The 27,352-nt window shown below is 41.9% G+C and overlaps 1 protein-coding gene across 4 annotated transcripts in view; it reads right to left on the bottom strand.

Moving 5' to 3' along the window:
- Positions 1-5,994: 5,994 nt before the first annotated feature.
- Positions 5,995-27,352, bottom strand: part of LOC139545753 (EGF-like repeat and discoidin I-like domain-containing protein 3) — a 264,851-nt gene continuing 243,493 nt past the window's right edge. For all 4 annotated transcript variants that reach the window (XM_071353873.1, XM_071353874.1, XM_071353875.1 and 1 more), the window contains 2 exons: positions 15,275-15,430; positions 5,995-8,079 (listed from right to left, as the gene is read on the bottom strand). In XM_071353873.1, coding sequence (XP_071209974.1) covers positions 7,930-8,079; positions 15,275-15,430 — 306 coding nt within the window. In that variant the 3' untranslated portion in view covers positions 5,995-7,929. The remainder of the gene's footprint in view (positions 8,080-15,274; positions 15,431-27,352) is intronic.

Here is a 27,352-nt window from a genome sequence, read left to right as displayed (position 1 = left end):
TTGCCAAAACACAGCCCCCACACCACTAGAGGGATATCGTCAACCACCAACTTACCATCCTGAGACAAGGCCGAGTATAGCCCACAAAGGTCCCACAGTGTGCTTAAAGCTGGGACAGGAGTGTGTAATTGGGTATTGCACAAACTGCGTGCTGCCTAGACTACCACTATTTGCGGGTTAGATGTCTGGGTGGTCTGCAATAGGTCGTTTCATTTGGTATCCGTTGGGTTCGGCTTGGGGCTGGATTGCAGTTCCCCATTGTGATGTATTTTACTGAGAATACCAACTCAAAGGGAATGTTATATTTTGACTACTGTTCCCCGAACAAGGGAAACGAGGAACAACACCTGTTTGGCCCAGCGCCGCCGGTTCTGGGGTCGTTGAAGAGCGGTACTGAATTAAGGAAGGAATCCGAGCCTCAAAGTTATCACTTGTGGAAGGGCGGGGCTTCCAGCAAAGCACCGTTTTCATTGGCCTTGTCAGCGCGATCTTAGTTCTTCAGTCGAAGTCGTGAGAGTACAACTCCCCAAAGTGATGTGTTGTACCTCGCTTCCCTCCTTCAGGGAACAGTAGTTATAGTCATAATGTTATGTTTCAGAGCCTTTTTCAAACCAGACAATAGAACAGAGCTACCAGTAAAATTGAATGCAGGTATCTAGCTTCCATCCAGAGTGCCACCTATAACATTTTAATTTAATAGCCCTATGGAATTAGATCAGCTGCAACTCAACATGTTTACAGATGCTATTCCAGAGATCAGATGAAACTTCTCTTATATATCTGTGAACTCCACTGGATTCCTAGAGCCCTTATTTTCTATAACATTGTTTATAGGTTGTCTCTAATACAGTTAAAATCGCAAAACGGATTATAATATGCTTTCATTCATACAGTAAACTCAGGACCATACAGTAAACTCACGTTGAATATTAAGCAGAGTGAGAGGACAAACAACTATTCAGTCAAATAATTGAGGAACATTTGATATGCGAACCATCAAAGGACCTTGTCAGCAGTTTTCCAAGAAGAGACTGAATTACCTAAGACGCCAATGCTAGTTATTTATAGCAGATCTTTGTCGTAAACACTTACCTAATTTGTCAGCATGGCTGTATGCTTGTCACACTCACGATTGGGGGCGCATGGATTTCACGTACGGTACAAAAACTTTCTCGTTATCTTGTTTGTGTAGTCTGTGGGGAGTCTTTGGCAGAACTAGGCCACTCTTGAGTGTGGCATTCGCTTCTCTAATGAAATTGTTGCTAATGTTATTTGGCATTCCAGTTACCTATGGAACATTGAAGTGGGTCAAGTATGTGACCAAAAAGCTTCAAAGACCGCCAACAAAACTCCTCTCCTGTATCTTATTTAGGTCAGATCTACCGTGAGCAGCAGATGTATCTGGGAGCAGTGTGACTTGACTAGGCAACACACAGCTATCCTGTATGTTAGAGAGGAGACCAGACTCCCAACATAGTGGATGTATGCATTGTATTAGGCTGACCTTTCCCTCAAGGTCACGCATATACAACCAATTTGCTGTCTAAGAGCTCAATTCTCGGGCCACTCTCTTTTCTCTGTATATATCAATGATGTCACGCTTGCTGCTGGTGATTCTCTGATCCACCTCTATGCAGACGACACCATTCTGTATACATCTGGCCCTTCTTTGGACACTGGGTTAACAAACCTCCAAACGAGCTTCAATGCAATACAACACTCCTTTCGTGGCCTCCAACTGCTTTTAAATGTTAGTAAAACTAAATGCATGCTCTTCAACCGATTGTTGCCGGCACCCGCACCCCCCCCAACTGGCATCACTGCTCTGGACGGTTCTGACTTAGAATATGTGGACAACTACAAATACCTAGGTGTCTGGTTAGACTGACTGATCAATCTCCCTCAGCCGCCCCTCCCCCTGTCAACCTCCCAACTGTCACCCCTGAAACTAGGATCTCTGAATTTGCCCCTATTGACTTTCCTTATATCTCAAAATGCATCATGTCATCCAAGAATACAACTTGCTCCCTGGATCCTCTCCCAACTATTCCCTTCAAAGACTGCCTGCCTGCCTTGTGTCCATACTGTATATCACTCACATTGACAACTTCTCCCTCGCCCATGGAACTGTCCCTCCATCGACAAAATAGCTGCAGTCAAAAAAGTGAGGACTGGACATCACCATCCTCAATAACTTCCGCCCCATTTCCAACCTCCCCTTCCTAGACAAGACTCTGGAACGCACTGTTGCCTCCCAAATACAAACCCACCTGGTAGTTTACAACCTGTTCGAGCCCCTCCTGTCTGGTTTCCACCCCCTCCACAGTACTGAAACGGCTCTCCTCAAAGTTATCAATGACCTCCTCACATCTGCTGATGCTGGTGCCCTCAAGATCCTAATTCTCCTTGACCTGAGTGCCACTTTTTTTCTTCTTCATATCCTCCTCACCAGGCTTGGGGGTCTGGGTGTTGAGGGCACCCCACTCTCCTGGCTGCAATCATACCTCACAAACCGGACCCAATACAACTTTTAGTTTTCTGTTATATTGGGGGTGGCTCCTGAGTGGCGCAGCGGTCTAAGGCACTGCCTCTCAGTGCAAAAGGTGACACTACAGTCCCTGGTTCGAATCCAGGCTGAATCACATCCAGCTGTGATTCAGAGTGCCATAGGGCGCCGCACAATTGGCCCAGCGTCATCCGGGTTTGGCCGGGGTAGGCCGACATTGTAAATGACATGCCTAGTTAAATAAATAATAATGAAACACCTCCCTCAATGGCTACACCTCAGACTCAGCTGCAGTTAAATAGGGTGTCCCCCAGGGATCTGTGTTGGGTCCCTTACTCTTCATCTACGTCAGACCATCTGTTACTTCAACCTTGACTTCCACTGCTATGCCGATGACACCAGATCTACCTCTGCACCAAATCCCTCAACCCACCTCTGACCCACATTGAATTCTTCCCTCACCAAAGCTGGCAACCTCACCACTGTCTATCCCTCCATGCACACTACCTTGGTGACATCATGGACTGTCCTTTGACCACCACATAAGACAGACTGTCAAATCCTCATTCTTCCACCTCCTCAACATTGTCAAATTTAGCTCCTTTCTCTCCTGTCCTGCCGCTGAAACATGCATTCATCTCCTCCCATCTTGACTACTGCAACTCACTACTTTCCGGCATCAACCCAAGCTCCCTCTATAAGCTCCAAACGGTTCAAATCTCTGCACCCCGACTCCTCACCCACACTAAGTCCTGGCAGCACATCATCCATGCCCTCTGTGAACTCCACTGGATTCCTCTCTCCCAACACATTGATTACAAGATCCTCCTTCTGACCTACAAAACCCTTCACCACCTTACCTCTCAGACCTTCTTCTCCCATACCAACACACATGTGCACTCCGTTCCACCACAGCAGGCCACCTTGTCATCCCCAGGTCGAAGCTCCAGAGTTTCTGCGAGGTTGCTCCTAGGCTCTGGAACTCCTTCCTTCCAGCCATCCATGACTCGGAGTCCACCACTATCTTTCAGTCCCTCCTACAGCCCTACCTCTTTTACAAGGCCTACGTTTTAGCCCCCTCCCACACAAATACGAGCAAAGAAATACACTGCAAAGACACTCATCTCTTCACCATACTGTGCAGTACCTACCTCAAACCCTTACCCTACCCCTTACCGTAAACCGGGTTTGTATCCTAACCCCAATCACACCCTTTACCCTAAACCGGGTTTGTATCCAAATCCCAACCCTACCCTGCCCAAACACTGACACATCGCACTCTTTCCCTTCTTTGAACGCACCCCTCTCTTTATTCATGTTTTTCTTTTCATTTCTACAATTGTTAAGCAACTTTGGGTCCTTGAAAGCGCTATAAGTCCCATCTATTATTATTACAACAGTGATTTATAGCCCTGAAATACAGAGACCATCTGTAATAACCGATAGGCGTGATTCGTAACTGCATTTACATTACATGACATTTTAGTCACGTATCCAGAGCAATTTACAGTTAGTGCATTCATCTTAAGATGAATTTTCCTCAATAAAGTAGCTATCAGAAAAGCCGGAGCTTTTAAGGGGGGAAAGTAAAGTGCGAGTGTTAGTTATTTGGGGGGGGGGGTCAGGGTGAGAAGGGGGTTTTCTGGGAATATTTAAGATGTTCTTTAATTGATTGGATTTATATGGCGGTGCTTTTCTACCAACTGAGGTACTCAAAGTACTTTTCATAGTAGGAGGAAACTCACCTCATCCACCGCCAATGTGTAGCACCCACCTGGGCGATGAAGGGCAACCATTTTTTGACAGAATGCTCACCACACATCAGCTATCAGGTGGAGAGGTGAGGAGTGATACATGCCGATGAGGAATGAGGGGGATGATTATGTGGCCATGATGGAATAGCGCCAGGTTGGGAATTTAGCCAAGATACCAGGGTTAAAACCCCTCCTCTTTTTAATGACCACACCCGTTTAATGTCCCATCCAAAAGACGACACGCCTACGCAGGGCAATGTCCCCTTCACTGTCCTGGGGCATTGGGATCTCCTTAGACTAGAGGGAAGAGTGCCCCCTACTGGTCTTCCAACACCACTTCCAGCAGCATTGGATCTCCCATCCAGGGACCGACCAGGACTGGCTCTGCTTAGGAAGGTTCTGCTCGGGTTTCAGATGTTTTCGGGAAGATGGACAGGGACTCTGCTGTCCTACTGTAGCTTCAGGGGGAAGCTGGTTCCACCATTGGTGTGCCAGGAGAGAGAAGAGCTTGGACTGGGCTGAGTGGGAGCCTACCTTGTTGGAAAAATTACTTGTCATGTGTAACGGATGTGAAATGGCTAGCTTGTTAGCGGGTACGCGCTACTAGCATTTCAATCAGTTACGTCACTTGCTCTGAAACCTAGAAGTAGTGTTGCCCCTTGCTCTGCAAGGGCCGTGGCTTTTGTGGAGCGATGGGTAACGACGCTCAGTGGGTGACTGTTGTTGATGTGTGCAGAAGGTCCCTGGTTCGCGCCCGTGTCGGGGCGAGGGGACGTACTAAAGTTATACTGTTACATTGATGCTGTTGACCCGGATCACTGGTTGCTGCGGAAAAGGAGGAGGTTGAAAGGGGGGTGAGTGTAACGGATGTGAAATGGCTAGCTAGTTAGCGGGTACGCGCTACTAACGTTTCAATCAGTTACGTCACTTGCTCTGAAACCTAGAAGTAGTGTTGCCCCTTGCTCTGCAAGAGCCGCGGCCTTTGTGGAGCGATGGGTAACGATGCTTCGTGGGCGACCGTTGTTGATGTGTGCAGAAGGTCCCTGGTTCGCGCCCGGGTATGGGCGAGGGGACGGTCTAAAGTTATACTGTTACACATGCACAAAGTAGATGTCCTAACCGACGTGCCAAAAGTATAGTTTGTTAACAAGAAATTTGTGGCGTGGTTGAAAAATGAGTTGTAATGACTCCAATCTAAGTGTATGTAAGCTTCAAACTTGAACTGTATATGGACTAAGGTGGTTGAATACTTATCTAATCAAGATATAACTGTTTTATTTTTCATGAATCTTAAAACAAAGTTCTTCCACTTTGACATTAGAGTAGTTTGTGTTGATCATAGGAAAAAAAAAGACAAATCCTTTTTAATCCCAATTTGTAACACTACAAAACGTGGAAAAGGTCAAAGGGTATGAATACTTTCTGAAGGCACTGTATCTCCCCATAAGCGCTCACAAATGATTGAATCATTACTGGACAATGCATTACCACGTTTGGCCTTCGAATCATGTTTTGATCTCCTGTCACAGCCAAGAAAATGAAGTTGAATGTGCTACAAAAGGAACTAAGCATGGCAGCCGAAGGTAAATCAATGAAGACGACACGCTGCAGCACAGCCACGTGAAATTAGACGCCGGGAGAAAGTAGAGCATGACCACAGAGAACAAGAGAAGAGCGTTACATTATTAAAGTAGGGTAATGTGACACCTTTGCGAGCAAAAAGAAGGCAAGCCATTTGAATCACAGACATCTTTTTTATTGGTCAAACGGAAAGACCGAAAAAGCAGAATCCTTTCTCAGCTGTACACAGTCGTAGTTTCTGACACTCTCTTCTGCAGGCGTGGACTAATTAGCATATAATTGGTACACTTTTCTATATAGCGCTTGATACTCAGACTGAGTAGACACAGAAACACAAAATTGACTTATTGGTTCCCCTTCACCAGTTAGCGAAGGTTTTACAATGCACCAATGGTGAGTGCAAGGTAAAAGACCTGTAACATAATGTGCCTGTGGACATGGACATATTTGATACTGTATCCCTCCTCATATGTCATGCTGACATCTCCATTGGTTAGTAACGATCCCGTTGTGTGAAAAGCGCACACAGACAGCGATCTAGAATGATCAATCAAGAAAAGACAACATTATGGACACAGAAACTTCTTGACAAGATATACTCATAAATAGCTTGATCAAAAGCCAAGATATTAAAAAATTAAATAAAAACCATTATGCACAGCCAAATACATCCATTATAAAAAGTGAGTTGCATGGCATGATGCTAATGCCGTGTCCATGGATCTTAGAAGTATTAGACTTTCATGATGCATGTCATGATACTTTCAAATGCAACACTGAAATACAGTGACATACTGTAACAACTGATAATGTTCATTGTACAGATATTTAAATATTCAAAGTTCTTACATGTATTTATATTCTTTTTGAAAACGCATGAATAGAAAGCTTTTTGTGTGATTCTGTTAATATAATAATTTGTGTGATCGATTTTGAATATAATTTGATTTATTTCATTAGCACGGTAATGTCTGTACACATAACATATTGTCAAATATTATTATTCAAAGGAGGGCTTACTCTTTGTGTGGGTATAGATGGGTGACTTCTATCCTGAGCTTTTCACATTGATTAAAAATTATATTGTAAAGGCAGGAGGAGGATTGGGCACAAGGATACAAAAGCAGAGAAAATAAACAAAGTCTAAACAATGTATACAATTCTAAAAATGTGACATTCCAAGAAGAGATCTTTCAAACACAAAATGTAAATGCTAAATACATGTAAATAAATTAAAGATGAGATAGAAAATTCAAGAGTATTTGGACACACTTCAATCAGCCAGCCCATCAACCTCTGTATCTATACTGCAGTGCCACTTTTGTCCTTGTTATTCGTCTAGTAGATCACTTTTAAGCTTTTGCAGTGTGTGTATCAGAACTATTGAGAAATGCACGTTAAACCAAACCAAAGCAATTTCTCTTAGGGAAGGAGTTTTAAATTATGTCATAATAAACTTTTAATATCATAATTTATGCACCATGCAATTATTTAGTGTTTTACATTTAATACAACAGCATTGAGCATTGTTATTGTATTTTATTTGCCCTACAATGTCAGTAATGTTAAAAGCCTGGCTTGAAGAGGTGTTATAATCAAAAGTAAATATATATCTGTCACTGTAGTATTTAGTTGTGATAGTTTAATGATTTTTGGGATAGTTCCGAAATAAGTTTCAGTGGGGTTAACAATGTCCAATGAAGCATGATAGACAGGTTTCACGTTTTCTTTGTTAAAAAGTGACACTGTACAGTAGCTTCCAGGGCAATATGTTTAAACCACAGTGTGATTCCCCTCTCCACACTCCAGCCCCCTCCCATCAAATATGTTACCCAAGTTCATTCCAAACATGATGGGGAAAAAATCTGGAGAGGAATAAAAACAAAAAAGGGACAAAACCAGGACAAGGGCAGGTTTAAATCAAACAGCAACCCATCATAACCAAACACATATTCTTGAAAAATCCATTTGAAAATGATTTATTTTTACAGGTTGCACAGTTTATATTGAAACACTGAATCTGGGATAGATGATCCAGTATTAAAGAGGGGAGAGGGGGATAGGTGGACAGATGAGGAGGAAGGGTGATCACTCTTCCTCTGTGCATCCCAGTAACTCTGCACGCAAAGTGATCCTTCCGTACCACGACCATGGAAGGATCCGGACAAATCGGGCGTAGATGGGCGGATCTATCACGTTCTTTCTGTGCGTGTCATTGTCAAAGTTTCCTTGGAACACCTGCAAAAGGAAGGACAGTGGGAATGAGATTAAATTAATGGTGATCTTGAACACCCACACATATCTCAGCAAGCTTGTTAGTGTATGTGAGCCTCATTATGCACAGAAGTGAGATTAGAAAGGATAGAAAGAGCAAAGGTTAGAAGAAGACAAAGAGTGATGGACATGCTGTGTAGGCTACATAATTCTGATGGGTTAGGGTTAGGGTTAGGGTTAGGGCATTCCATAATGCTAGGAGGTATGGTCACGACCTGTGCTTTTTGGCCGTAGAAAACACATGGCAGCGGAGTTAGCGACCTTTTGTCCTTTGCCTCACGGCAGGCCATTCTTAGTGCTATAGTATCCAACAAGACCCAATAGACATGCAAAACTACGGCCCAGAAGCAAATGATCAATCTCACTGTTGATATGTAGTTAAACGTGCAAGCATGACATATTCCAATATAAACAAGCATAATTGACGTATTGGGATGTATACTGTGTTGTTGATAATTAAAAGCCTTGTGCCTAAGTGTGGTTAATCGACAGTAGAATGATATGGGATATGTACCTATTGGGAAAGCTTAGCTAAAGTCCATGATCATTTCAATTAAACAAGTGTGATTATGACTATCTAATTGGGATGTAATGGGACTCGTCATCGTCGCTATGTGAAATGTAAAACCAGTGGGCCGGACCCCAGCAGGTGCTGAAAACATTCTGCCATTGAGCGGTTGAAATTAGCCAACTATGACCCCGAGAAAATGTTCAACCAGAACCCTTTCTATGGAAAGTAGGCTTTCTCAGTCGTGTTCCTGGAGCCCCCACCAGGGAGCAAAAACGTTTCTTACAAAATGCATTCTGATGGTCCCCAAGACCCAGGGATATTAAATGATGATGTTACTCTAACTGGTATGTACTGTACGTTTGGCAGGTCTGAAAAGTGAAACATTCCATTTGTGATATAGATTGACGTGTTCTTCTTCATCGTGCACAGGATTTGAGGGAAGTAATGACACTTGAACAAGCCGCAGTGCATTTCCACTCAAATAATCCTGCTCCTTACTGAAACAAGAGAGCAGTGAGAATGCCTGCATTATCCTCCCACTGAAAGCCACTTCATAGCCACTTCAGGCTGCTCAATTCCCAAATTATTCCACAAATCGCTAATACAAACGGAGCTTATTCCCCCTCTAGGGAGGGTGACGTCTCAATGGCTTTTCTGGGGCCCTGTGTATGACCAGCAATAGCTCTCATATCATGAGAGTCTGCTGCTGAGAGCTCTAGAATTACTGCAGTTCTAACTGAGCATGGTGAGTAGGGCATATAAAGCCTGTCGTTAGGGCCCAGAGTTTTTCCCAGTCCGATCACGTGGTCAGGACAAAGCCCAAAGAGGTGCACTACGATGCAAGCAAGATCTACTCTGGGTATTCTAAAGCTAGCCAGCTTCAGTTAGCTTCACAATCCAGCTCAGGCTTCATCCATGTTACGAAGGTGGATATTGATCGTGCAATTGCCGCTTACTCAAGCCTGCTCGAGCTGGGTTGTGGACCGCGCATTCATGTTGCACGTGGCTAGTCAAACGCCAAACTCTTCATTGAGAAAATGCTGAAACATCAATCCATGGGTGAGCCAGTGCCACATTTTCATTTCTGCCGAAATAAAAATGAAATCAAAGTCATCTGGCAAATTCAACAGGCTATGGCGTATTAGAAGTGATTTCTTTATTTTATTACCTATTGTTAATGCCGTCTTTGGTATCTTGTGGTGTGCTTGTCAATTAACAAGCACTTTTTCCCCCACTCCTATCGATAAAATAATTGCATTAAGTCATTCAAAAGTTTTACTCTGCGTGAAGTTTCAAATGCATTATGTCATTGCTAAGTGTGTAATGTGACACGTATTTTAACATTTTAAACAATTTACACAGAAAAAGCATTTGATTAAATTAACGGGATTAACACTTTTTCGGTTAGTACATGTGTAATTTCATAGTGTTGATGTCTTCACTATTATTCTACAATGTAGAAAATAGTAAAAATAAAGAAAAACCCGTGAATGAGTAGGTGTGTCCAAACTTTAATACAAACAGTATTTCTATAACTACATGCAACATATAAGTGAGTGACAGCTTGCATGTCCCTGGTTTGCCCAGGGAAGGCTGTCAGTGTAAAATAAGAATTTGCTCTTAACTGATTTGCCTACTTAAATAAAGTTTAAATAAAATAAATAAATTGTTATAGTGTCCATGAGTATCTATATGCTGACAGAGGCCTCTTTACTCGCCATCTAGATCTAACTGCCTGCAGTCTCTGCCACACTCAGGCTCAGGAGGGGAGAGACCTGAGGAGAATATGTACAATGCTGTGCCCAGCCAGACACCCACCCAGACAGAGACACACACACACACAAACGTACACACTCTCTCTGTCTTGCGCGCAAACATGCATGCATGAATGTGCACATGAAAACACACACATACTGTACACACACAAACACTGTACTTCAGATTTTCTCTCTCACAGACACTCATGCTTGAATCTATAGACAGAGACAGAAACACAGACAGACAGATCTCTTAGCCCAGGCCAACCTCTCCAAGCCTGTGGCGTGACAGGAAAAGTCTCTGGAGTCCGGAAGCCTAATGTGTCCTCTAGCATTAATCACCTGCTCCACTCGACTGAGAGGTGGAAACACCTTGAAAAGTCCTATATCTGGAAAGCTCCTCACAGCTCTGTGCTGGGACACACTGATTAATATCCCCCCAGGCCTTGCTCTAAAAGATGCAGTAGAACCTGAGTAAGGATAATAGGACATAGGATGCTTTTTTTGTGAATTGCATATTTTATTGTTTTACTACCTATGAATAGCATCACTATAGTATCACTGTATTTTCAGTCTGTACTCTTTTTATGGCCACAAATCCTGAGGAGGAACTATAGATTTCAACACAAAGGTTGCTATGATCTTGACAGTGTATATTTTATCACTTTTCTCTCGGCCCTGCCAGGCTTGCCAAACGCTTGGAATTCTTCCAGTACTTAAAATTGAGATTGCTTGGCTGAAACTCACACTCGGTAAGCGGTGGCCCACATCCAAAGATCATCTTGTGGTTGAAATTATAAACTCCTCAAGCGAGGCATTTGAGCGGCGGATGGAGAAGTGTTTTCAGGCATGGGCTGCTAAACTGAAGATGTATTTGTACATGTTGGCATAAATTGATGTGTGCCCATTGGAGGGTGATATGTGTCGTAACAAGCCACCATCATATATACAGTGACTTCGGAAAGTATTCAGACCCCTTGACTTATTCCACATTTTATTACGTTAAGTCTTATTTATAAAATGTATTAAATACAACATTTTCCTCATCGATCTACACACAATACACTATAATGACAAAAAAACATTTTAGCATTGAAGGTCCCCAAGAACACAGTGGCCTCCATCATTCTTAAACGGAAGACCTTTGGACCCACTAAGACACTTCCTAGAGCTGGCCGCCCTGCCAAACTGAGTTATCGGAGGAGAAGGGCCTTGGTCAGGGAGGTGACCAAGAACGCGATGGTTACTCTGACAGAGCTCCAGAGTTCCTCTGTGGAGATGGGAGAACCTTCCAGAAGGACAACCATCTCTGCCACACTTCACCAATCAGGCCTTTATGGTAGAGTGGCCAGACAGAAGCCAATCCTCTGTAAAAGGCACATGACATTCTGCTTGGAGTTTGACAAGAGGCACCTAAAGACTATCAGACTACGATAAACACGTTTCTCTGGTCTGATGAAACCAAGAATTACATTTTTGGCCTGAATGCCAAGTGACATGTACTGTGAAGTATAGTGGTGGCAACATCATCCTGTGGGGATGTTTTTCAGCGGCAGGGAATGGGAGACTAGTCAAGATCGAGGGAAAGATGAACGGAGCAAAATATAGAAAGATCCTTGATGAAAACCTGCTCCAGAGTGCTCAAGACCTCAGACTGGGCAAAGGTTCACCTTCCAACACGACAACGCAGGAGTGTCTTCGGGACAAGTCTCTGAATGTCCTTGAGTGGCCCAGCCAGAGCCCGGACTTGAAACTGATCGAATCATCTCTGGAGAGACCTGAAAATGGCTGTGCAGCGACGCTCCCCATTCAACCTGACAGAGCTTGAGAGGATCTGCAGAGAGGAATGTTAGAAACTCCCCAAATACAGGTGTGCCAAGCTTGTAGCGTCATACCCAAGAAGACTCAAGGCTTAAAAAAAAACTTTAAAAGTACTGAATACTAAAAAAAAAATGATTTTGTTTTGTCATGATGGGGTATTGTGTGTAGATTGAACCCCCCCCCCCGAATTAATCAATTTTAGAATAAGGCTGTAACGTAACAAAATGTGGAAAAAGTCAAGGGGACTGAATACTTAACGAAGGCACTGTATATATTAGAATCTTTATCTTCACCCTGCTCCGCATATGAAAAAAGACAGCAATTTACTGTATTAACTTCTTGCAACTATAGGGGGTGCTGTTCCGCATTAGCATATTTGGGTCTCCAAATTAAACTGCCTCGTGCTAAATTCTTGATCGTACAATATGCATATTATTGTTATTATTGGATAGAAAACAGTCTATAGTTTCTATAGGAGTTGAAATTTTGTCTCTGAGTGGTACAGAACAATTTTTACAGCACTTTTCATGACAGGGTTCAGATTTCAGAAATTTTTACCTCTGATCTGGGGTCTGTTTATAAGGCCACAGTGAATGCTATGAAGAAACCGACACTGCCTACGTCTTCCTCTGGGTGTCTGTACGTCATCACGTTTTCAATGAAATCGATGGGACGTTCACAGCCATTATAAATGACCAAAATGTACAGAGACCGCCCTTTCTCAACGTGCGCCTCAAGCGTGAAGGCCATCGGACCTGTCTCGTTCCAAATCGTTTTCTAACCAGCTATATTTCTCCGGTCATGTTTTCAGTCGTTATAGTTGTTAAAAACATCAGAATGTAGTTAATTTTAACCGTTTTATAGCAATTTATATCCGTTTAGTGCGATTCTGAGGAATTTATTTGTCGTGCACTTTCTAGCTTTGGGAACGTTTCGCGGTCTCGGTCGTTGTTAGTGGACATTTCGAAGGACAGAGGACATCTATCGACCAAAAGACGTTTATAACATAGAAAGGATACATTGCCCAAGAATATGATGGAAGATCAGCTCAAAGTAAGCAATATTTAATATGATAAACCGTGTTTCTGTCGAAATATTTTAAACGCATACATCGCCATTTTGTTTGGTGTAGCTTCACTTGGCCAACCCTGTATTGAAAAGTAAGGATAATTTTAAAAATGTAAATCAGCGGTTGCATTAAGAACTAATTTGTCTTTCGATTCCTGTCAACCCTGTATTTTTTAGTCAAGTATATGATTAGCTTTTAATTAAACTAGATCACTCTGATAGATGACGTCAGACATATTGAGGCTTGATTTCCTAGTATTTTTATTGTGTAACCACGGTTTTGTATGGCTAAATATGCACCTTTTCGAACAAACTGTATATGTATGTTGTAAAATGATGTTACAGGAGTGTCATCGGAAGAATTCTGAGAAGGTTAGTGAAAAAATTAATATCTTTTGGCGGTGATTACGTTATAGCGCTCTTTGGCTGGAATCGATGCTCTGGTAACGTTTTCACATGTAGTATGCTAACTTATCGATTTATTGTGTTTTCGCTGTAAAACGCTTAGAAAATCTGAAATATTGTCTGGAATCACAAGATCTGGGTCTTTCCATTGCTATGCTTTGTCTATTCTTATGAAATGTTTTATGATGAGTAAATTGGTCATACACGTTGCTCTATCTAGTAATTCTAGTCGATTTGCGATGGTCGGTGCAATTGTAAACTGTGATTTCTACCTGAAATATGCACTTTTTTCTAACAAAAACTATCCTATACCATGAATATGTTATCAGACTGTCATCTGAAGAGGTTTTTTCTTGGTTAGTGGATATCAATATCTTAGTTGAGCCGAATTGGTGATAGCACCTGAAGGAGTAAGAAACTGATGGAGTTAGAATAGTGGTGTATTTTGCTAACGTGTTTAGCTAATAGATTTACATATTTTGTCTTCCCTGTAAAACATTTTAAAAATCTGAAATGGTGGCTTTATTCACAAGATCTGTATCTTTCATCTGGTGTCTTGGACTTGTGATTTAATGATATTTAGATGCTACTATCTACTTCTGAAGCTATGCTATCTATGCTAATCAGTGTGTGGGGGGTGGGGGGTGATCCCGGATCCGGGGTTGAGGTTCTAGAAAGGTTAAACTAATTTGATCACTTGTCATATGCTTATTTTGTGGATTCATGCTTCTGGGAGAATCTAGTTCACTGTAGCCTGTTAAAGAGAGATAAGCTGCCAGTGTGCTTTAAAGGCTTGCATAAATCAAGAGATCTGTGTGTGTGTGTGTGTGTATGTTTTTAGGTCTATGTGTAGGTGTGTTTCCTCCCAGGTTAGCCCTGCTCTGACCATCATCAGCAGAAGCTCCAGGAAATCCTTATCATTAAACAACCCAGTGAGAGCAGCAAAGTAAACAGGCCTCCTCTAAAACAACAGGCCCAGTAGTGCTGCTGCTCTCCTGACAGCAGAGTGTTGTCACAGCCTCCTTCCCTTTCCGTTCGCTGGCGTGGGCGATTGGAATGGTCACGTGTCTGTTGAAGGACCGTAAACACAATTTCAGGCAGCATTCCGACCAGGACTGCTAGACAACGTGCCCTTATCTGATCCAGGATGCCAAGAGAAAGTCAGAGAGAGGCCTCAGCAAGCTGTGCTGGAGCCTGAGACGGGAAGATGCAACGCTCAACACAGAGCGATGAGACTGGGTCAGAGCTTGACAGCTATAAGCAGCACAATACATTTCTCCATTCATTCTGTCAATTGTTGTTTTGTGTTTGATTGTTCGCTTGGGCATTTATTGTCTTTTTTCTCCTCGTTGTGCTTTTCCCACTCATTCACTTTTTCTTTCAGTTGGATTCAATTCTTGGTTGCAAAATTAACATTTCTATTTGGATTCCTTTGGGATTTTACCGCATGTCAAAATAGCGTTGGCCTTTTACGTCTACTAATATTATGCTTGAGTTTTGGTGGATACCGTTCCTTCCACTACTGATGGCATGCAGGGTTTGGGTTACATGCATTTCATAGGAAAGCAGTGCTGTTAATGGAGTGAGGACGGCTCACCTTGTCCTTCCTCTGTTTTTCATCTTGATATACGAGCCACCTCTCTCCATCGTTGCTGTAGGCCACCTTGTAGGAGCCCACGAACTGGACATGGCCAAAGTCCTTCGCCCCCTGGGTGATGACGCCGGTAATTTTAGTAGGCAGGAGCATGTCAACCTGAGAGAGACCGAGAGTGAGAGAGAGTGTGGAGGGTGAGGGAGAGAGATAGAAACAGAGAAAAACTTTACTTTATCACCTCCGACTCAGCTAAACAAAAGTGTCAGAGATGCTCAGTTTTCTCCAAGTTCAATTATTTAGAGCTAACACAACAGTGCAGGTTTCTGACTAGTGTGTACAGAACACTATTACCAAGCCCATGTAGGATTCCATGGAATGAAGTCAATGGATTGTCAGGGTTAGCTCCCCTACATTTATTCTGTGTTAATTATGCTCAATGAGTAATGTACGGGGAGTCATAATGCAGAAAATTACAAATAATTTGAATCTAAAGTGGAAGAACCTGAGAGCAGTGCATGATGAGATGGGTTTCCGTGGAGTATAAAACGGGTGCATTAAGGAGATCAAGCGAGATGTCTGAGCAGAATTATGAGTGTTTTCGGTTCATCTTTTATAATTGAGCATGAATCAGCATAGCTTTGAATCAGAGGAGAAAAACAACCCAATGTGTGCATGTGGAATTCCTAATCATCCCAGGCTGCATCCCAAAGAGGAACCAGGGTGAAAAGCACAAACTGTCCATTCTGTAACATCATTTGAATCTCTTTCACATGCCAACAAAAAGGTCACTTAAATTCATGGCTTAAGGATCAAAGGCTTCATTCGTAGCTCATAAATATAAACGCATGACTGGCAACAGGGAATGTTTTACATACAACATGGCAACCATGACATAGTTTGAAACCATAACCACAAATGATCCAGTCTGCTCTTGATTTGGCTCAATGTCAATAACACCATGACGGTACAGTAACTGTCTTGCTAGATCCATGCACACCGATCCCCTTCACGGGGTGAAGAGAGAGCAAGAGAGGCGGTCAAAAAGGAGAGTCATACAAATGAGAGCGCGAGAGCGCGATATGGATTTCCTGAGCTGGATTTACAATACACAGGAGCCTATATGTCATCCTACATTTCTGAATTTAATTATATTCAACACATGGATTTTAATTGGCCACACCCCACAGGAAGCAGAATTTGAAATTAATTTGAATTGAAGGAAGTATAATTATATTCAAAGCAATTCAACTGATACATGAAACATGAAAGTCTCATTCATTTGACAAATCTTTTATCAAAAGGATCTGCCACTTATTAATGCAAAGAGTATACATACCATTTCAAATATTATTTGGATTATAATTCAAAGATTGTCATGAAATTTTAGATTGCTCCCTTTCATATTGCAGTGTTTGATCTGCAGTAAAATTGACACAATGTAAAACTAAACGTGTATACAGTAGTGATGTGTAGAATAAATAAGCCATTTGAATTTCATGGAACTTAATTAAAATCTACTTTCTTTAACCTTTCATTGCTACCCATCCCGGATCCGGGAGCATCCTCATCAAAAAAGCTGACTAGCATAGCCTAGCCTAACGCGATAGGGATATCATATAATATAATTTTCATGAAATCACAAGTCCAATACAGCAAATGAAAGATAAACATCTTGTGAATCCAGCCGTCATTTACGATTTTTAAAATGTTTTACAGCGAAAACACTATGTATTTCTATTAGCTAACCACAATAGCAAAAGACTCAACCGCATATTTTCACCATTTTTCTACCGCATAGGTAGCTATCACAAAACCGACCAAATAGAGATATAATTAGTCACTAACCAAGAAACAACTTCATCAGATGACAGTTTTATAAGATATTATACAATAAATTTATGTTTTGTTCGAAAATGTGCATATTTGAGGTATAAATCATAGTTTTACATTGCAGCTACCATCAAAAATATCACCAAAGCAGCCAGAATAATTACAGAGAGCAACGTGAAATACCTAAATACTCATCATAAAACATTTATGAAAAATACATGGTGTACAGCAAATGAAAGATAAACATCTTGTGAATCCAGCCAATATTTCTGATTTTTTAAGTGTTTTACAGCGAAAACACAATATAGCATTATATTAGCTTACCACAATAGCCAAACACACAACCGCATTTATTCACCGCAAAGATAGCATTCGCAAAAACCAGCAAAAGATATAAAATGAATCACTAACCTTGACCAACTTCATCAGATGACAGTCTTATAACATCATGTTACACAATACATATATGTTTTGTTCGAAAATTTGCATATTTAGAGGTACAAATCGTGGTTTTACATTGTGAATACGTAGCCAAAATGCACAAAATTCTAATGTCGATTATGCCAATGTCGATGTCCTTCCCGCGCCTAGGTAGAGAAAGGAAATTGTGGTCACGTCACTCCAAGAGCTCTTGTTCGACCTCAGATCAAGCTAGACACCCCATTCCACCTTCCACTGCCTGTTGTGGAAGGCGTATGCAGTGCATGCAAATCCATAGAAATTAGGCAATTGAATAGGCAGGCCCTGGAACAGAGCATCGTTTTCAGATTTTTCACTTCCTGTCTGGAAGTTTGCTGCCAAATGAGTTCAGTTTTACTCACAGATATAATTCAAACAGTTTTAGAAACTTGAGAGTGTTTTCTATCCAATAGTAATAATAATATGCATATTGTACGATCTAGAATAGAGTACGAGGCAGTTTAATTTGGGCACGATTTTTTCCAGTGGAAACAGCGCCCCCATTTTGACAAGAAGTTAAATCAAATGCAATTCCCTGTGGGGTGGGGCCAATTCAAATTCAAGAATTAAATTGGAATTATTGAACAATTTACAACTTTATTCAGAATTTAACCCAAGCCTGCTATACAGAACGTGATAAATGTGGGCCAAAACACAGAGGCGTCTCGCTCTCTCATGTTCTCAAGACCCTCGCCTGTACATCATCCCATACATTATATTACTATGCATTGCAACACATTACAACATATCATAATGCATTACATGCACAAACACAGCACACAAACATGGTGCACGTGAGCCCACATCTCCACAACATCTGTCATGAGGCCAGGAGATTGCTCCTGAGCTGGTCTTCAGTCCTGTTCTGACAGACATTCTCCAGGGATTCAAAGAGGTTTTCACTGTAGACATCTGTTTGGAAGAGCAGGCAGGCTCAGGCCTGGGTCCCTGACTTATAGGGAGCCAAAGACATGGCTTGCTGTCAATCTTTCTGTGCTCTTATAGAACAAGAGTTATGTGATATGGAGTAAGCAGCCAGCTCTTGGGGTTCTGAAAACAACATAAAAAGGGTTGCCTCTCTGAGGCAGTATGTTAGTTGAACAGTTATGGTCCTAATTTAAAATCTTGGTACAAGGGCACTTTACCATGATGTCATGTAGGTAATTATACACATTGGCTTACATTGTTTTCTATTGAAACAGAGATACCTCCTTCAAAACCAGACCTGTACAGATGCTTCACCCCTTTGTTTAATGAAGTGTTCATGTCTGTTTTGGGAGGGGGGGACTTATAAATGGGGCTTTAAATAACCTCTCTTTTATAATTACAGCAATTGCAAACAGCCTCATGCATGAAGGGACACTAAAGGAATGGGTGAGGCTGTGGCTGCTTCAGGGAGAAGGAATGACACGTTGCATTGTGAGGCTCGATTACTCTCCAAGCAGAGCACAGCGTAGAGGTAGTCTCATGCTGGCCAACCTGTCAAGTCTGCCACCAAAACAAAGGCACGCTTGAAGGGGAACCTGTATTTGCGGTCATAGGTAGCAGTCAAAAAAGACGACCGCCCCTGGCACAGCCAGCTCCCAACACTTTGATGCCCCAAACTGATTTAAAGGGCGAGATAAGCTTGTTAGAGCCAGGCGTCCCCCAAAAACCCACCTTCCAACACACTTAACCCTGGCACACCGGGGGCTTTGAAGTCTTAGCGGCAACCTCTGGATCCTCGTGACAGAGAGGCACCAAAAAAAATCATCACAGCATTCCTTTCTCTCACTCCTTCTCCTCGGGTGAGTGGAAGTCGATACAAGCAACACCTCAGAGTCACACCCCCCCTCCTCGCTTACCCCATCCCCTGTTCTCCTCCATCACCGTCTGTTTCCCCCATCAGTGGAAAACATTCATAAAATTTGGCAGAATTAATTATCCCTGCATGGCGCTTCAAGGCGACACACGATTGTGTTTCTACGGGACAAATAGGGAAAGAGAGAAAAAAGAGAATATAAACTGAAAAAGAGGAGAGAGAAACCCCCCCATCTACTCATTGAGATGAGAGTTTGCGTGTAACGCCCATGTCCATATTTGAAGTGCTGGTTTTGTCAGAGGGGTGAAAAGAGTGCGAGGCTGCTGTAGAGGAATACAGTTAGCCCCTCTACTACTCCACACTGTATACATCCATAGCACCCAGCTAGCAGCTAGCTCCCCCTCTAGCTGAGCTAATTGTATGTGTTGAAGACTTATTTAATCTACACTGCTCATATAACCTCACCCAATTTCTAGACTGTTGGAAGTGTGTGTGTGTGTGTGTGTGTGTGTGTGGAGTGTACACAAGGCAAATGTTAGGAGCCGGGGTAGTGTACTGTAAGTACAGCTCACACAGGCATATGGACTCAACAGGATGATATCACGGCCCATCAACCCCACGATGAGGCCGCCATCATTAAAGCTTAAAGCAGAGGTGCGAGAAGAAATAGGTCAATTGCCATGGTTTTTCCGAACGTGGCATCTGTGCTCAGAAAACTGGATAGAAATGTCTCTTATTGTATCTTAGCCCTGTATTTGAATAAAACATCACAGTATCGAGACATGCAAACATAATGCTTTTGAGATGCATCATTATGAAGGGAGAAGAAAAAAAATGGTGCAAGTTTCAATGCGCCAACTGTTTGAGGCAATACAGATCCAGACCTATGATTACCCTTGCATCAGTTAGAAGAAGCACCAAGCATGTTCTAGAATACCACCTCAAAGAATTGAACAGGTCAATCCACATGCTCTGGGAAAGCCGTTTTGAACATGTGGTCATGTCGAGCCTTAAGCCTGTTGATCGGATAATCACAGTCTTGATTCTAACTCCAGGCAGCACTCAGGCCGGTCCAACCGGGAGACACCGCGTGAGAATATAAGAGTGAAACACCTAACACGCACGCACACGCATGCACACACACACCCACACCCACACCCACAATCCCAACTCCTTTCATGACTACCGTTTTCCACTTGAGGTGGCGAGATGTCAAATCACATAAGGCGTCTGCTGAGCACTGACATGGCGAAATGTGGGTTCTGTCCAGTAAGAAGTGTGGACACCTCTGTTACCTTGGGGCCTAACTCACAGCGGAGATACGGTCACAAACTAAAAAGTCTCTGTACTGGCTGTATCGGTGTGAGACCAGCCAGCAACTGTCAGGATGTGCTAAATGCCAAACATGGAAAAAAACAAACATACAAAAACAGGACTTCCTGCTCACTCTGATATCGACCAGAGTGAAATGCTTTTTAAAATGTTCCATGTCGCCTTGCCCTCCTAGAGCAAAGGTCTAGTGACAGTTGCAGTTGTGGCGTGTACTGAATCCACTTTAGGAAAAAAGTTTGTTTAAAAAATGATGTTTAAAAAATGATGAAGAAATATTGTTGACAGCTTCCCCTGCTGGTAAGACTGGTCCAAAGTGAGCTAATAAAAGTGTGCATCTTTAAACCAGACGGGGAGTCTTTAGCATTACAGTAACAGTGAATCCATCCCTCTTGCAAAGATTGCGTCATCGTCCTCTTCTTTTGAGGAAGACGACTGATTAAATATTTTATGAATCAAATGTTTTTTTTGTGTGTGTTAAAAACAGTTAAATTAAAATGTCTATGCCATTACACATTTTGACAGGATGCATTTTGAAAGTTCAAGCACAGTAAAACTTAATACTATTCTATTATCGAGAGGAGTGGGAAGAAAGGTGCCTGTGCATTGATAAGCACACCAAAGCACATCAAAGACGGCATTAACGATAAGTAATAAAAGACGGCACTTCTAACACGCCATAACCTGCTGAAATTGCAAGATAACTTTTCTTTCATGTTGATTTCGGCTAAAATGAAAATGTGGCATTGTCTCAATGAATAGTTCGACAAGCCATGTGTGACATGCACGCACAGTTAAACGCCTGTTTGACTTAGCGGCAGCTGCATGATCAATATCCACCTACGTAGTATGGATGAAGCTGGAATTTGAAGCTGACTGAAGCTGACTAGCTTTATACAATCCTGAGTAGATCTAGCTTCCATCGTAGTATACCCCACTGGTGCTACCAATTAGGGTGATTGTCAGTCAGTATCCCAGCTGGCAAGCCCTGAGGCTGCTGGGTTTGTTTGCTGGCCATGAGGCTTTTCATGGGTTTTTTAGTTTTAGTTTTGAAAACCTTTGGTGTTTTTCCTTTTTGTACATATTTATGTTTCTTCACCATCTTAACAAATAATAATCCACTTGGACTGGCCGTCCAAGAGGTCAAGTGGTAGAGGGACCAGAATTCGTAAATTGCTGTCTCCTGGTTGGTCATCCAACACGGTCCTCAAACACGGTTCTCACATAAATGCACACATTCATTCAGCAAACAGACCGTGTAACTAGGCCTAGGACCACTAGACAAAGCAATTGCATCTATATTATTAGGCTAGTTCATCGGTTTCGTAACATCACTTCCTCCTACCCTCCCTCCTTTCTTCCTCTGCGTAAAGCACACTTGCGTAAATAACCCCGTTTCCATATTTTTCCAGAATAACTATCTTGTTTGCTAAACTTAGCACATTTGAAAAATAAAATTATCAAAAACATGGCAGTGTAAAACTGTTGAGTGCCTGTGAGGAGAGGCTACTGTAAGAGAGAAAACTGCTCTCTGAATTTGACACAGCACATACAGTTGAAAAAAAACTTCACAGCTTTTCATTTAGTGGGAGCCTTTTTTCCCATACATAATTTAAACCAGCAGGCCCAAGCTAAGTGCTTAAGAAGAAGACAAGCATAAATTCACCTGCGTGCCAAAAATAAAGAGATTATATATTATATATTACAAAGAGATTATAAAAACACATTTATGGAGGACAATCAATTTCCCCCAAATGAGATTAGTCAAATCCAGTTAATAGAAAATGTTAAATTTCGACTAATTTAAACATCCTTGTGGAATAAAAATTCCATACTATGTATCTATCGATGGGGTGGAAATAGGCTCTGCTTGTCTACTTAACTCAAATGGGGGAAGAAAACGGGCAGAAAATCAACCATGCCGACAGATCATTTAAAAGGTATAACAGTGTGGAAAGCCTCCATTGATTCATTGTGTCGTGTCCGATATCTGTTGGAGAGGAGAGAGGCACTCTGATCCACATGTGACAATCCGTGGGGTGCATCCCAATAATACCTCCTTTCTCTTGAAGTGTGCACTCGTTCACTCTTTCCTACAAATCTAAAAGCATTGGATTGGTGCAGGGATGGGTTAAAAAGAGGTTTCTCTGTATCGATTATTGGGACGCATCCATGGTCTTACCACAGCAGAGAGGACGCTGGGAATTACATCCACTGTGATTCCCATGAACAGCATTCACGTTGGATTTGGCGGGTGACAGGGTGAACACTTTCAGATCAGGTGCAGAGTAGTTTGTCTGGTGTTCTTCTAGTACACTTGGGGATGTTAAAAACAACTGCATTCCCTGCAGTCTCAGCAGCAGCACTTTCTCATGATGTTTATCAAAGCAGTCATCCCTCAAACTCAATTGACAGATAGCCTAGTGGTCAAGCCATTGGGCCCATAACTGAAAGGTTGCTGGTTCGAATCCACAAGCTGACTCGGTATAAAAATGTGTCAATGTGCACTTCAGCAATGCACTTTACCCTAATTGCACTGGCTAAGAGTGTCTGCTAAATCAGGGGCTCAAAAGCTATTACACTCAGGCCCCCTTTCCAGCATTGAGGAGCAAGCACTGTTTACACCCCTATTGATGGTGGAGAGAACATTTTGCAGGTTTAAAGCTTTTTTAGTGCTAACCTACACATTTTGTCAAGGGGAAGACATCCGTTTTAAAGCTCATTTCCAGCAATTCTACACATTTGCCATGTCTTGTGTGTGTTCATGTGATATTTGAGTGACTTAAACATTAAAACAAAAATCTTTGGGCTAAAAAAACGACCTGACATGGGCTAGTTGATCTGGACATTTCTGACGAGTAATAAATAGCTTTCTGGTCGGCAATAACTGACATGTCAAGAGGAAAATTGATAATTCACCACCCAATTTGAAATTGCACCTTGTGTATTCTACTATTACCACTTCAAGAGTAAGTTCTGTAAAAAAAAAGATGATATATATATATATATATATATATAGACACAGTTGAAGTCGGAAGTTTATTTAAACTCAGTTTTTCACAATTCCTGACATTTAATCCTTGTAAAAATTCCCTGTTTTAGGTCAGTTAGGATGACCAGTTTATTTTAAGAATGTGAAATGTCAGAATAATAGTAGGGAGAATGATTTTTATTTCAGCTTTCATTTCTTTCATCACATTCCCAGTGGGTTCAGAAGTTTACATACACTCAATTAGTATTTGGTAGCATTGCCTTTAAATTGTTTAACTTGGCTGAAACGTTTCAGGGAGCCTTCCACAAGCTTCCCACAATAAGTTGGGTGAATTCTGGCCCATTCCTCCAGACAGAGCTGATGTAACTGAGTCAGGTTTGTAGGCCTCCTTGCTTGCACACGCTTCTTCAGTTCTGCCCACACATTTTCTATAGGATTGAGGTCAGGGCTTTGTGATGGCCACTCCAATACCTTGACTTCGTTGTCCTTAAGCCATTTTGCCACAACTTTGTAAGTATGTCATTGTCCATTTGGAAGACCCATTTGCGACCAAGCTTTAACTTCCTGACTGATGTCTTGAGATGTTGCTTCAATATATCCACATAATTTTCCAGCCTCATGATGCCATCTATTTAGTGAAGTGCACCAGTCCCTCCTGCAGCAAAACACCCCCACAACATGATGCTGCCACCACTGTGCTTCACGATTGGGATGGTGTTCTTCGGCTTGAAAGCATCCCCCTTTTTCCTCCAAACATAACGATGGTCATTTCTTCCTTGATGAGCGGCCTTTCGGTTATGTCAATATACTGTGGATATAAATAGTTTTGGACCTGTGGACCTGTTTTGGACCTGTTTCCTCCTGCATCTTCACAAGGTAATTTGCTGTTGTTCTGGGATTGATTAGCACTTTTCCCACCAAAGTACGTTAATCTCTAGGGGACAGAACGCGTCTCCTTCCTGAGCGGTATGACGGCTGCGTGGTCCCAAGGTGTTTATACTTGCATACTATTGTTTGTACAGATGAACTTGGTACCTGCAGGCGTTTGGAAATTGCTCCCAAGGATGAACCAGACTTGTGGAGGTCTACAATTTGTTTTCTAAGGTCTTGGCTGATTTCTTTTGATTTTCCCATGATGTCAAGCAAAGAAGCACTGAGCTGGAAGGAAGGCCTTGAAATACATCCACAGGTACACCTCCAATTGACTCAAATTATGTCAATTAGCCTATTAGAAGCTTCTAAAGCCATGACATAATTTTCTGGAATTTTCCAAGCTGTTTAAAGGCACAGTCAACATAGTTCATGTAAACTTCTGACCCACTGGAATTGTGATAGTGAATTATAAGTGAAATTATCTGTCTATAAACAATTACTTGTGTCATGCACAAAGTAGATGTCCTAACCAACCTGCCAAAACTATAGTTTGTTAACAAGAAATTTGTGGAGTGGTTGAAAAACGAGTTTTAATGACTCCAACCTAAGTGCATGTAAACTTCCGACTTCTGAATCAAGCATACACACACACACACACACACACACACACACACACACACACACACACACACACACACACACACACACACACACACACACACACACACACACACACACACACACACACACACACACACACACACACACACACACACACACAGGCATGCATGCACCAGTGGAGAGTTATGGAAATCCCCCAAGAGTTTACCAAGAAAAAAAATTATGTTTATCTTTTGTCTCTGTGTTTCATATTTGTCCTTATATTCGCGAGAGGCTGAATGTTTCTCACCAGAGAAAGCATCCGAGCGAGCAAAACAGCGCCCCTCTTTCTTTTTATGTGTAACCCATCGATCTAAGGCTGTTTGGTCAAAAAGATTATGCCATTGTTGCTGCCCATAGCATTGAATACAAGGGAAGTCAGTGAGCATTTGGCATCCCTTGATAAAACATTTAAATAATAATAATAGCCAATCAGCATTGAGCTAAACTGAGTGAAAAAAAAAAAAAGTGTCAAGGGAAGCCAGTTTGGATTTGGCTTCACACCGATCACATTACGCAAAATGTAATTTACAAAAAACAACTAGAATTTTTGCGTCTCGTTGTGTAGTTGTTGTCCGGTGGCTGGCTAGATAGCTGACTAAAATCTTCCTTTTCCTAAATTAGCCATAGATGGAGAAAAGGATTTGGGGACTTCTGGTTTTACTTAATTATCTGTACTGGCTAATGATTACAACGGCGATTCTGATCCAAGCATAAATTCATACATTGTGGGGAGGATGTCATAGGCGTTTCTCTACAAGTAGGGTGAGTCAACATGCTTCTTCTACTTGCACACACACACATCAGTTCCATGGACAGCTACATCAGATTTAGCTTACTTTGATTGGAATAAATCATTTTGGGTATATTTTAGTTCTCACTGTGTTAGACTAAGCATAGGTGACACTCAGTTGGTAGGGCATGGCACTTGCAACACCAGAGTTGTGGTTCCGATTCCCACTGGGGACCAGTACGAACAAGTATGAAAATGTATGCACTCACTACTGTAAGTCGCGCTGGATGACAGTGTCTGCTAATATGTCAAATGTGATTTGCTGAAGCTGAAATTGTGTTGGAATAGTGGAGACTTCTTTTCGACTTGCAGAAACTCTCTGTGGTTCTAAATTAATGGTTGTTTAGTAGTCCGGAAATTTTGGAAACATTAACTTGCTTGAACATATTGAAGGCCGTGTAACTGTTTACTACATGTAATATTCTTTGTGGACTTCACCGGACAGATGTTGCTCTCCGGTTTTGTGATGAAACAAATTTATTTCCTGGCTTGGCTTCCCCAGGGATTTTACCCACGCACCGCTACTGACATGCACACATGCGCGCACCCATGCACACAAGGCATCTGTGAGATGATTACCTAATTATGAAAAAGGTCTACTCACAAACACAACCTGTGAACACCACTCATATGTCACATGAGTCAATAATCAGTTTTCTATAGTATTGTTCTCTGGCTTACAATGGGCCGCTCCAAATGAATCACAGTAGCTGTATCATCATATATGTGACTGACATGGTGATACATCTACTTGTGTATGTTCAATAAGAATCTCTGATAAAAAAATGTAAAAAAGTCAAGCAATGACTGGATTCAGTATTTATTGGAGTGGGAGTTTGGTTTAGACATGACACAGCCAGATACACATGCAGAACACATACAAGACAATCTGGGCGGATCTGATTTGAGTCGAGGTGCCTTCAATCTCTACATTCCTTCAGATCCCTCAGATGCTGGAAACTCATGAATCAATCATTCAGATCAAAAAAAGATTCAAGCACCCAGCATCAGCTGAGAGAGAAAAAGAGACAGTGGGATGTGGCCGACGTGCGCTAGAAGATGAGATGAAATAGAAGAGGAATAGCATTGTCCAGGTTCAAAGGAGGGCTGTTTATTTAAAACCTGTTGAGGATGGGGGCGCTGTTGTGGCTATTTATGCTAATCGTGTAATTTTTTGAAACGGCTTCCCACAAAGTTCTTGATCGTACAATATGCATATTATTATTATTATTGGATAGAAAACAGTCTATAGTTTCTATAGGAGTTGAAATTTTGTCTCTAAGTGGAACAGAGCCCATTCTACAGCAATTTCCCTGACATGGAGTCAGATTTCAGAAATTTTGG

The sequence above is a fragment of the Salvelinus alpinus genome, chromosome 19 (genome assembly GCF_045679555.1).
Source record: "Salvelinus alpinus chromosome 19, SLU_Salpinus.1, whole genome shotgun sequence".
In the NCBI taxonomy this organism is placed as follows: Eukaryota; Metazoa; Chordata; class Actinopteri; order Salmoniformes; family Salmonidae; genus Salvelinus; species Salvelinus alpinus.
Note: the sequence above shows the minus strand (reverse complement) of the source record. Positions and strands in the feature narration are given on the sequence as shown.